This window comes from Prunus mume, linkage group LG1 (genome assembly GCF_029339155.1).
Source record: "Prunus mume cultivar Tortuosa linkage group LG1, ASM2933915v1, whole genome shotgun sequence".
In the NCBI taxonomy this organism is placed as follows: domain Eukaryota; kingdom Viridiplantae; phylum Streptophyta; class Magnoliopsida; order Rosales; family Rosaceae; genus Prunus; species Prunus mume.
Genome location: NC_142698.1, coordinates 26,391,149 through 26,403,843, shown reverse-complemented (window position 1 = coordinate 26,403,843; position 12,695 = coordinate 26,391,149). Strand labels below are relative to the sequence as shown.

Sequence of the window (12,695 nt, the reverse complement as noted above, 5' to 3'; positions counted from 1 at the left end):
AAAAGATTGCTTATTTATTAAAAAAGAAGGGAAAGAAAGTCTTTGTGGGGGCAATTGGCAAGTGGGAAGGCCACGGAGAGTGCAGCAGTGGAGGTGCTTCCATCGGTTGGCAAATGTAAACCTGCCGTCTATTTGCTGAACTTTCTTAAACCCACCAAAGTCACACACACAAAACAAAAACCCAAAAAACTAATAACATAAAATATCTAGAGAAGGGAGGGACGTGGCAATACACAATTGGCCAAAGCAGAAAAACAAAAACAAACGGAGATTTGAATAAGACATGAAAATCTACATATATATGCCAATTGCCAGCATATGATCTCATTCTCACGTTTCTTTTTCAACTCTCGTCTTATAGGGCTGTGCAAAATGCCTGGATTTTGGCATGGAATTAAGCATCCAAAAAAAATTGTGTTTAGCGATTTATTTAGAGTGCTGCTATTTTCACTCACGTATCTTATTTTCCCACCCACCTCATCATTGTGGGATTTGAATTCATTTATTTGCGGTGGAATTAGCAAAACTTTTAATTTATTAAGACAATCCTTGACCTTTAGTCTAAAAGTCAAGAACACAAGTCTTGAATACCCTCCCATAATTTTGTCAGTGTTAGGCTGACTTTTGAACTCAGAGTATGCAAATTAGGCCTGAAACAGTAAAAGTCCATTTATGCGATTCTAAAAAAAGTGGATAAGCCCAAAATTTGCTTGATTTTCAATTAAATAATTAAGCAGCCTTAAAATTTTGAACCTTAACCTTGCTGAGTGCGTCTTTCATAATGTGATGAATTTCATTATATATATTTTTTGGAATAAAATTGACTCCGTAAAACTAAAAAGGAGCTTATCCTCAAAATAAATGGACTATGATCAAATTTGGAACCCCTGGAGGCTACCGACCGACCTCATTGTTCCTCCCTGTGGTAATGTGACTGAAATTCACATTACAAACATATGCAATGCTTTTTCGAGTAATGGCAAGATAAGTTAATTCTTAATCCATAAATTTTTAAATAGAACCAAACACATCCTTAAGGTTTCACCTAATTTTTTAGTTATTACAATTATGTCTTTAAATTCCAAAATTTGCGTACAATATCTAACTTAGAGAGCAAAATCACACAAAGCGTGAGTTTGGTACGTTTGACTGCATCTGACTAATTTCTTTTCGGAGAGTATTGACTGTTTAACCATAATATTATAAGGCATTTTGTGTTTGGTGCTCCGTTGAATTATAATAGATCAGACTATTTTTTCAAAAAAAATATTCTTTAATAATTTAAGTGAAAATTGAAATTCATATGACATAAAAAAATTTGGGCAAGATTTATATAACAAGATTTTCTTTTTCTTTTGTTTTTGCCAAGATCTATAAGACAAGATTACATGAATTAAGGTTTGAGAGTCAAAGAAATAGGATGACTTAGAAAGAACAATTTTTATTGTAAATTTCAGTTTTTTCCAAAAACTTACAAATATAATAAAAAAACTCAAATGAATAGACTCAAATACCCTAAAGTTAACGTAAATTGTTTGTTGGGGAGATTTTGAAACAATCTGAGAACCCTTGAGAGATGGATTGATCTTCCGAAAAGAAAGAAAACCCAAAATTGCTTGCACGCGTAGACTGTATATAATTAATAAAGTACGATTGATTTGAAATTTGCTTCCAACGTTTTGATCTCTTGTGGTCGAGTCATCTCATACCTACTTTGAGGTTATGTCAAACCTCTTTTAGGGCGTGCATGTAATATGTAGACATGCGTGCAAACTGAAAAAATCAAATTTTAATTTATTTATTCTAAATTCATTCAGCATTCAGGGATTGGTATGGATACTCTTGGGCTTCAGCGAGTGGTGATGCTTTTGCATCTGCGATATTGTTAATGCCATCGGAAGATCCTCCAATATTCTTCTTTATGTTCTTTTGTGGTTGATGCAACTTGGTGGGTTGTCATGGTGGAATTGCACAATATTTATAGGTTTATTTAATTTTTAATTTTGAAGGTATTTGTGTCTATTTAAGTACGATTTTAACTATATTAAAAGCTTTTATAAAAACTGGCATTTATGAATTTATAGGCTAAATTTTGGCTGTGAACGATAAAAATTACTTCTTTTTTATTGGGTAAACTACAGTAAACCCAACCTATAAGGTCATTTACTAGTCCATACCCGATTTTGAGGACATTTAGACATACTCAACGTCGCGGAAAACCTACAATCGCTCCGTTAGCGAGTCCATCAGAAATCCGCTATCTGCTACGTGGCAAATGTGAGTTCTATTTTTTTAATTAGGTGGACTTACAGGTGGACAAAAAATTAATAAAAAAATTAAAATTAAAATTATTGTAATAAATTAAACATATTAAATTAAAAATTAAAAAATTAAAATTAAAAACCTACCTAGATTCTCTCTCCTGATTTCTTCTCCCTTCCTCCCAATTTCTTTCCCCCAAATTTCTTCAACCCTAGATTTCTTCCCCCACCCAGATTTAATTAACCACAATTATTCTAAAAATTCATGTATGTGATTAACAACCAATCCCAGATTTGTCTGTGATTGTATTGGGAAATGTGATCGTCGTTGTCACCATCATCTTCATAGCCGTTGTCTTCGTCATCTCAGAATGTGTGGTCGTGGGGGTTGCAAAGAGAGATAGATAAGGCATTGGGGAGACTGACGGAGGTGGGGCTCGAATCTGGTGTGGGTTGTAAAGCTAGGATATAAAGATTGGGACTGTAGCTGGAGAGAGAGAGAGAGAGAGTTTGGATCTGGGATTTGGGAGATGAGGTGGTTAGGGGATATGAGTGGTGATCTACAGTATGAAATGGGGAGGTGGTGGCGGAAGGGGTGGGGATGTGCATCGAAGTTTTTGGAGGAAGGGAAATAGGAGAAAAGGGGGCTGGACTGAGTTTTTTTATTATTATTTATTTTACTAATCTTTTGTAAAACAACACCCCTTCTCTGATTGATCTTGTGTGCCCAAAGAATGAAGATAGATCAGTTCCTTTTTTTTTTTTTCCATTTTTTCTTGTCATAGTCTTCAATTAGATTTTCTCAATATTTGTATTTTTTGCTTCTATTTGCTAACCTTGCCGGATATCCTAGTGTGAGAACTTTCCATTGTAAACAAAATACAGTTTCCTTTTGACATTAATCCTTAACAACTGATAGGTCATCTAAAATCATTTCAAATTGCATATATTAGTACAATTAAGATAAAAGTTTAGATAATCTAAAGGTCAATGAATAAAACTCGAACTTCTCATTTTGGTGCAAAGATGATTAATCAATTCAAAATGAGACCAAAACATTTGGCTGAGAGTGTTATCAAATGAGTTCTACTGCTCATGTTGTTGGTTCCAAGAAGCCCTGTTTAGATTCAGGCTTGATGGTTCGACTAACAGGCCAGGCAGAAGGATTAGAGCAGGAGGCTTGGCTTTGTGGCTAAATTGCATGCAGTAGGTTAATACTTGGTGTGCTTTTGGGGCTTTTTTGGGGGCTACGATTGTTAGAATCTGAAGGTTGAAATTAACTCCATGTTAACCGCTAAGGATCACCAACGATTAAACCATATATCACAGAAGAAATTCAAAGAATAATTTAACCAATCATAACGCAATACTAAAAATGAAGAAAAGGAGAATTTTTAACCCTCTTCAAAGAAAATAGCATTACACATGAAACGAAATAAATATTTGAGGTGTGGCTCCAATATTGACGACGCAAAAAGAGAGAGAGCATCAGTGAGAGGAGAGAGAAAGAAAGGGGATTTGAGTTCGAGGGGAAGAGAGGAAGAGATGAAAAGAAAAAGGGATTTGAGCTCCAGGGGAAGAAAGGAAGAGCTGAAAGGGAGACTAGCTGAGAAGAGAGAGAAAGAAAGGGGATTTGAGTTCCAGGGGAAGAGAGGGAGAGATGAAAGGGAGACTCGGTTAGAAGAGAGAGAAATAGAGGGAGAGATGCGAAAGAAAAGAGGGACTTGAGTTGCAGAGGGAGAGATGAAAGGGAGACTCGGTTAATTCTTGGAATTGCAATTCCGGTTTTCTTTGTTTTCTGGGTTATTGTGGTGATCTTTGTCTGTGCTATGAGCCAAAGTAAAAGGAGAAGAGCAGCTGCCACAGCAGCAACCAATGCAGGTCAGCACACAACCTATAATCTCTATTAAATTGCATGTGTATTTGCATAGCTTTTGTAACACGTTATTTTTAACTAGACCGCGCATGTCATTCAACTTATCACGTTACAGTTTAGTTTCCGTCCACATTTTTCTCAGTAATGTTTGGTATTGTGACACATATTTTTGTGCATCTTAGGACAAAACGGTGGGGCCAATATGCCTAATGGCCTACCACCACAAGGAGCACCAATGAACCCACAGATGTTGGGTAAATTTGGAGAAGTTATGATGAATCAGTTTGCAGGCAGGCAATGATGAAGACCGAGGAACACCGGAGCAAGGAACACCTGAGCAAATAAGAAATCAACAGGTTGAAGAAAGGCCACTACAGTATTGAGTTGCTCAAGTTATTGAGCCAAAATTGTATTCATGATTAGTTGTGTTTGATATTTCTTAAATATGTTTTCCCCCCATGATCCACAAGAACTATCAAATAAATTTGCATTTCACAAGCTGCAAGCACGATGCTAGAATTTCCGAACGTTGCTCTCATCATGTCCATCACAAAATTATTACAAATCAAATAAATTGCAAGAAGTTGTAGAAGGCCCCTTAATCAAAGGCTGGTTGGTTTTTGCAGAAACTGCAAAGTCTTGGTCAGCTGAAAAATCTGATTATATCAGTCCAAATACCCTGCTTCTCTCTAATAAGTTTAACAGTCTTAAAAGCGTAACATTGAAATTTCTCTATCATGATCACAGGATATCCCCCAATGATGTCTTTATATAACCAAGTCTGTATACCGCAAAATAACAAAAACATGCAGAGTCAGTCAATTGCACAATGTTTGTGTGAAAGAAACTAAAAAAGACCGCGTACAAAAAAAAAAAAAAAAAAGCCAATTGTTTCAAAGATGTTACGATTATCGGAAAAGTTATATCTACTACTCGACATTGTCACATGATGGATTAAGAGATAACAGATATAACACATCCATGGTTGCCAGAGGTGGAAGAGCTTCAATGTTTATTGGGATGGTCAGAAGATCTGTTCAACTTTAACTGAGGCAAATTCAGCTCATAATTCTTTATTTGCATCAATGGCAACAATGCAGGATCTACTTTATCTTTACCCAATAGATCAACTATCAATTCTGTAGTCCATGCATCTGCCGAGAAACCCTTCTCCACCATTTGTTGAATAAGTCCTCTCACCCTTACTGTCTCATTGTTATTGATAAACCCTCGAATAATTACGTTATACGTACAATCATTTGGAGGACAACCTTTCTCTTCCATTTCAGTAAGCAGCTTTTCTGCTTCACTTGTTCGGCCCCCAATACAGAGTCCATTAATCATTATGGTATATGTCCTTACATCCGGTTGAAGCCCTCTTGATGATAAACCACAAAAGAGTTCCCTTGCAGATTCAATTTTTTCAGCTATGCACAAACCTTCAATAAGAATAGTGTAAATCACAATATTTACATCCAACTTCTTGCCTTCCATCTCTTTAAACAGTTGGATTGCGGTAGAAAGTTTTCGGTTTTTACACAGGCCATCCAGTAGAATAGCATAATGTTTGAACATTTGGAAGTTGGCCACAAGCTTGCATCTCAGAGAACAACTTTTGTGCATCACCTAATTTCCCCACTTTGCAACAACCATCCACAAGAGTGTTATAAGTAACAGTATTTGGAACTAGTCCCTTACGAGACATTTCCCGAAGAAGCGTCATGGCCTCATCCATCATTTTATGCTTACAATATCCATTTATCAATGTGCTGTAACTAACAACATTAACCATCGAGCCCTTGCTAAGCATTAGTCCAAAAATCTTTTTCGCCTTGCCCATTTCTCCTCGCAAACAGAAACCATCCATAAGTGAAGTGTATGTAACGGTATTAGGTTCAATATCTCTTTCAATCATCATTTCGACCACGCCTTCTGCTTCCCCAACCATCCCCTCCTTACAAAGTGTGTCTATTAAGACACTAAATGTGCGAACATTTGGATAGATATTTTTACTCACCATTTCATTCAACAACCTTGCAGCTTCTTTCCACTCGCCTAATTTGCAAACTCCATTCATCAAAGAGTTATAGGTAATGACATTTGGAGCAATACCCCTGCAAATCATTTCTGAGAAGAGGTTTAATGCATCATCAACTAGTGTACCCTTGCAAAGACTGTCGATGATTGTGCTATAGACAACTAGGTTAGGCTTGCAAGCTCCTTCCTCCATCTTCCTAAGCAACTGAATAGCAGCCCTATTGTTACCTTTCATGCAAAAGGCCTTTACTAGCGTGCCATAAGTAACAGCATCAGGCTGACAATTACCTCCCCTCATCATTTTGTTGAAAATTCCTGCCGCCTCCGCCACTCTATTCTTGATAAGAAAGCCGTTGATCAGAGTGGTGAAGGTAAAGACATCTGGTTCAAGACCAAGTTTGAAGAATTTTCCCAATACAGATAAACTAAACCCCATTTGGTTTAGATGACAATAAGAATTTATGAGAATGGTTAGGGTACAAACATCATGTCCAACTCTCGACACACCCATTTGGTTATACAATGAGATGACGGCCGAGTAATGTTTCAATTTTGCAACTTGACCCAAGATTTTATTGAAACGGACAACAGAAGGCAGAGGGCGCATTTGAAGCATTCTATCGAACACATTGAAGGCATCCTCAACATTTGTGATTTTGGGTAAGTCTCTTTTTGGCTGCTCTAGTTGGGTTCTCGTAGATTTGATCGGTTTCGAAGGTTGAGAGTGAAAGAAAGCAAAGTAATTGTTGACGAAAACGAGAAAAGTGGAGTTAGAGTGAAGACAATTCATACCTCTGCTGCTCCAGCAATAAGAAGAAGAAGAAGTAGCAGCAGTTGTAGTCCGTATCATCATCTTCAGCATCTCTGAGTAAAACGGCGCTCAAACCTCCCTCCAACTGGTTTCCTCGAGAAAGCTCAAGTCCTTTTTCTAAACTTGGATAAAAAGTTCCGTACCTCATCGTTTTGTGTTAAGATTTATTTTAACAGTTATTGAATATAAATAGGAGAATCCCCTTCTTTCTTTTTTTTTCATTATTGAATATATCAGTTAGTTCTTTTCTAAATTTTCTTTTCTCTTTTGATAATTTCCGTATTTACAGTTTAATTTCAGTTTTCTAATTATTAATGTTACAGTTTAATTTCAGCTTTCAAAATTTAAAGTTTAATTTCAGTTTTGTCAGTGTTGTCAAGTGTTTGTAATGTAACAGGTTTTTATTATTGAAAAATACGAGTATAGTGGCGCGCCATACTGTTTATTACAAAAAGGGACCCACTGCACCCATTTAGACAAGATATAAAGCAAAAGACAGAGAATTGTGAAATATTCAAAATGCCAGAAAATACAAACATTAAGAATTGAAATGATTCAAAATGCAAACATTAAGAATTGAATTTATTAATGAAATGAGGAAAATATAGTAAATTCACACTTTTTCATATTAAAAAATTTAAAATTAAAAGAAAAATCAGATAATAGATCATATTTTTATGGAACATAACTACCCATTATCTTTTTTAATTCTAAAATAAATTTAAAATATAGAAGAAAAAAAAAGCATCTCGCAGGCGCAGAGAGGCTAGTATATTATTAGACAAAAGAAATAAACTTGAATTTAAGATATAATTCTTCTAATATTATGTATCATTGTTTTCTAGAACAAATATAATTTAATAAATGGGCTTTAATGCATGCATGCCAGAGTGTTGAAGAAGTCTGCTGTAACTTTAGAAATTGGCTCCAGCATGGGCCTATACAAAATTGAAGACCAAATTTTTTACACCAAAAAGTCATGATTGAATTTTACATTTGAAGAAACTGATATTTCGGGTCTTTTAACAAGTGATTTTGTATTCCATGTTGAGAAACCGGACACCCTTCCCTTGCCGCCAATGAGGGAGGAAGGGGGTACCTGCAAGAAAAAACTCCAACGCTCAAGTCAGTGCTCGTTCATGAATATTGCAGTAGAATCAATTATACCACCCTTTGTTTTTTGCTGGGGGATTAATTGGCCTTTTATAGGTAATGAACCCTAGGACTGCAAATCCCATATCTCTTATTTTTCTCCATATTCTATGGTAGTGGATATCATGTTATTTGATTCCCTTAACTCCCTAAAATTTAGGCCTTTGTTACTTGGGTCTTAATTTTTGCTCCCACAATAAAACAAGTAACCATGAAAGCAACAATATATTACGAGCCTACTTTGAGAGTAATGCATCAGCTTCTGAAGCGATTCCTTTGAAATCAAATGAAATAAAGTCAAATACAGAGACAGCAAGAAGAAACGTGAAGACTGAAAAAGCAGTAAACTAATACTTCCATGATTCCATCTACCAGAGCAGAAGAATCGCTAGAAACTTCTGAATTTAGATGACAAAAAGTTATCTGAGAATTTCTTTTAAGGTCCCCAAGTATGCCATCCAGAGCTTTAATACTAGAACCATACATGTTATTAAGCTTTCCCAGTCTTCTTCAAAGTTCTTCAGTAGCCTTCCAAAGCATGCCAAATAATTAGGTTGTATAGAGCACATCTGCCTTGGTAGATACAAAGGACTGCATATCCTCCTCCATATCTTTCAATTGCTGCTCCTGTTGTGTCACTGCATCTGCGACAGTCTTATGCAATATTTCAGGCTGTTGAGCTAATTCGAACTGGAATTTATGGACAATTATTCTTCCCAATTGCAATTTCAATGTTTGCCATGATAATCAGATGATCTGTTTCAACTTTCAAAGAGGACAGTTAACTTCACAATTCTCTTTTCTTCAATGGCAACAATGCGAGATCTACTTTACCTTTGGATAATAAATCAACTATCAATTCTGTAGTCCATGCATCTGCTGAGAAACCCTTCTCCACCATTTGTTGAATAAGTCCTGTCAACCTTACTGTCTCATTGTTATTGATAAACCCTCGAATAATTATGTTATACGTACAATCATCTGGAGGACAACCTTTCTCTTCCATTTCAGTAAGCAGCTTTTCTGCTTCACTTGTTCGGCCCCCAATACAGAGTCCATTAATCATTATGGTATATGTCCTCACATTTGGTCGGAGTCCTTTTGATGATAACCCACGAAAGAGAACCCTCGCAGATTCAATTTTCCCAGCTAGGCACAAACCTTCAATAAGAATATTGTAAATCACAATATCTGCATCCAACTTCTTGCCTTCCATCTCTTTAAACAGTTGGATTGCTGTAGAAAGTTGTCGGTTTTTACACAGGCCATCCAGTAGAATAGCATAAGTTTGAACAATTGGAAGTTGGCCACAAGCTTGCATCTCTGAGAACAACTGTTGTGCATCATCTAATTTCCCCACTTTGCAACAACCGTCGACAAGAGTGTTATAAGTAACGATATCTGGAACCAGTCCCTTACAAGTCATTTCCCGAAGTAGCATCATGGCCTCATCCATCATCTTATGCTTACAATATCCATTTATCAATGTGTTGTAACTAACAACGTTAACCATCGAGCCCTTGCTAAGCATTAGTTTAAAAACTTTTCTAGCCTTGCTCATTTCTCCTCGCAAACAGAAACCATCCATAAGTGAAGTGTATGTAACAGTATTAGGTTCAATATCTCTTTCAATCATCATTTCGACCACGCCTTCTGCTTCCCCAACCATCCCCTCCTTACAAAGTGTGTCTATCAAGACACTAAACGTGTGAACATTTGGATAGATATTTTTACTCCCATTTCATTCAACAACCTTGCAGCTTCTTTCCACTCGCCTAATTTGCAAACTCCATTCATCAAAGAGTTGTAGGTAATGACATTTGGAGCAATACCCTTGCAAATCATTTCTGAGAAGAGGTTTAATGCATCATCAACTAGTGTATCCTTACAAAGACTGTCGATGATTGTGCTATAGACAACTAGGTCAGGCTTGCAAGCTCCTTCCTCCATCTTCCTAAGCAACTGAATAGCAGCCCTATTGTTACCTTTCATGCAAAAGCCCCTTATTATTGTGCCAAAAGTAACCACATTAGGCTGACAATTACCTTCCCTCATCATTTTGTTGAAAATTCCAGCCGCCTCCGCCACTCTATTCTCGAGAAGAAAGCCGTTGATTAGAGTGGTGAAGGTAAAGACATCTGGTTCAAGACCAAGTTTGAAGAATTTTCCCAATACAGATAAACTAAACCCCATTTGGTTTAGATGACAATAACAATTTATGAGAATGGTTAGGGTATAAACATTATGTCCAATTCTCGACACACCCATTTGGTTATGCAATGAGATGACGGCCGAGTAATGTTTCAATTTTGCAACTTGACCCAAGATTTTATTGAAACGGACAACAGAGGGCAGAGGGCGCATTTGAAGCATTCTATCGAACACATTGAAGGCATCCTCAACATTTGTGATTTTGGGCAAGTCTCTTTTTTGCTGCTCTAGTTGGGTTCTTGTAGATTTGATCGGTTTCGAAGGTTGAGAGTGAAATAAAGCAAAGTAATTGTTGACGAAAACGAGAAACGTGGAGTTAGAGTGAAGACAATTCATACCTCTGCTGCTCCAGCAATAAGAAGAAGAAGTAGCCGCAGTTGTAGTCCGTATCATCATCTTCAGCATCTCTGAGTAAAAGGGCGCTCGAACCTCCCCCAACTGGTTTCCTCGAGAAAGCTCAAGTCAGTGTTATTATGAATTCCACAAAAACTTTCCTGTTTCTAAACAGTTCCGTCCTCATCGTTTAGTGTTGAGATATATTTGAACAGTTATTTATTTTCAGTAAGGCCTGTTGCCTATAGTTTATAGGAGAATCTCTAGTTTACAAGCAAACTTTTACCATGCCCCCCTTCTTTCTCTCTTTTTTTCATTATTGAATATATCAGTTAGTTCTTTTCTAATTTTCTTCAGTGTTCAGTTTTCTAATTTCCGTATTTCTTTTCTCTTTTGATGATATCCGTATTTACAGTTTAATTTCAGTTTTCTAATTAGCAATGTCACAGTTTAATTTCAGCTTTCAAAATTTGCAGTTTAATTTCAGTTTTGTCAAGATAGTGGTGGCCACTTCTATTATATTTAATGAACTAAGATATAACGATATGTATGCATAAGAAATAAGAAGGCATGAGTAAATGTGTTTAGGATTAGATACACAGGATAATTCCTGAAGTCAATGTGTTTGACCAATCTAGATGTGTTTGGAACAATCTAGCCAAAAGCGATGTAATGGTGGTTGAATTTGCCCAGGAAAACCTTAAAGGTCAGAGGAAAAAGCATTTGAAACCAGAGTGCTGGTAGAGGCAATGCCATTAAGGTCATGTTTAATATGTAAAGTTGGCTCAAGGAAATGGAGCCAATCTTTGGTGAAATTTCTCATGTTTAATCTGTAAGCTTGGGAAGTTTAGTGTGCCTTTTTGAGAGCGGCGCAATTGAAGAAGATTTGTGAAACAATAAAGATAAAGAAAGCGACAACACCAATCATATAAAAATGCATCATGGATTATCATTAGACACTTGCAATGCCAACATCAGTATTGTTAATTACTAGTAATTTTTGCTAAAACACACACAAACAGTTGCTTCACCAATAGGCACACATTCAAACCTCATGAAATCATCCTTGAGTTCATCCTTACATGAAGCTTCACAATTTTCCGGATGGCAGTTGGACTCTTCGGGAGAACGACATATGTGAACCCTCAACAACGTGTTGCGCCATAGCCAAAAACGACATAATCACCAAAGCAAATACAAGTGTGAAACGCGTTGTAGCTATTCCTTCCATTCGGAATGAACAAAAATAAACTTACTTGAATGTGGCTGAATGAGAGAAAGCTATTGATGGTTTTTACTTTAGTCAGTGTTGTCAAGTGTTTGTAATGTAACAGATTTTTATTATTGAAAAATACGGGTATAGTGGCGCGGCTATACTGTTTATTAAAAAAAGGACCACTGGCGCCCATTTAGCCACGTGTCAAAACTAGTATAGCTGAGCGGCTATGCTATTTTATTATAAAATATCCGCGTATAGCCGATCGGCTATACTATTTATAAAACATAAACAAGAGAGGACAGTGGCAAGCGCCCATTTAGCCATGTGTCAAAATAGTATAGCCGTGCGGCTATACGATTTTTAATAATAAAACTGTAGTATAACCGCACGGCTGTACTACTTTTATTATTATAAAAAATCGTATTGAAGCAAATTCCCTTTTTTTTTCTTTTTTTAAAGGCATGGTCTAAAACGACGTTGTTTTGGCCACACAATTTTTTTTAAAAGCACAATGCACCTGCACATAGTAGCCAAACACAGAAAGTTCGCTCAGGCATTCTCTCAAACAAGTGGTGGACACCTTCAAGACAGAGCAGAGGGGCAAACTCAGCTCTTTTGAAAAACTATGTCCTTATGTTAGGTCATATTGGCACTCAAAAAAATTTGTGCCCTGTTTTTGGGTAATTATTTGTTTTCATTTTCATAAAAACTAATTTGCATTTAGTGGTAAAAGTAAGATGGATTCAAAGTTTTAGTTATAATTTTGAAAAAAATCAATTTGATATTTTCACAATT

General features: G+C 36.4%; 1 protein-coding gene, 1 long non-coding RNA gene and 1 pseudogene across 2 annotated transcripts; 1 reads left to right on the top strand and 2 right to left on the bottom strand.

The window, feature by feature from the left end:
* Positions 1-2,582: 2,582 nt before the first annotated feature.
* LOC148921458 (uncharacterized) lies at positions 2,583-4,642 on the top strand. The gene is made up of 2 exons (XR_016123248.1): positions 2,583-4,142; positions 4,320-4,642. It is a non-coding gene; the product is annotated as an uncharacterized LOC148921458 (long non-coding RNA).
* A 279-nt stretch (positions 4,643-4,921) lies between these two features.
* Positions 4,922-7,414, bottom strand: LOC148921457 (uncharacterized). The gene is given in 2 exon segments (XM_089044019.1): positions 4,922-5,700; positions 5,702-7,414. Coding segments are annotated over 2 exon segments (1,893 nt in total). The 5' UTR covers positions 7,037-7,414; the 3' UTR covers positions 4,922-5,142.
* A 929-nt stretch (positions 7,415-8,343) lies between these two features.
* Positions 8,344-11,180, bottom strand: LOC148921456 (uncharacterized; annotated as a pseudogene).
* Between the last annotated feature and the right edge of the window lie 1,515 nt (positions 11,181-12,695).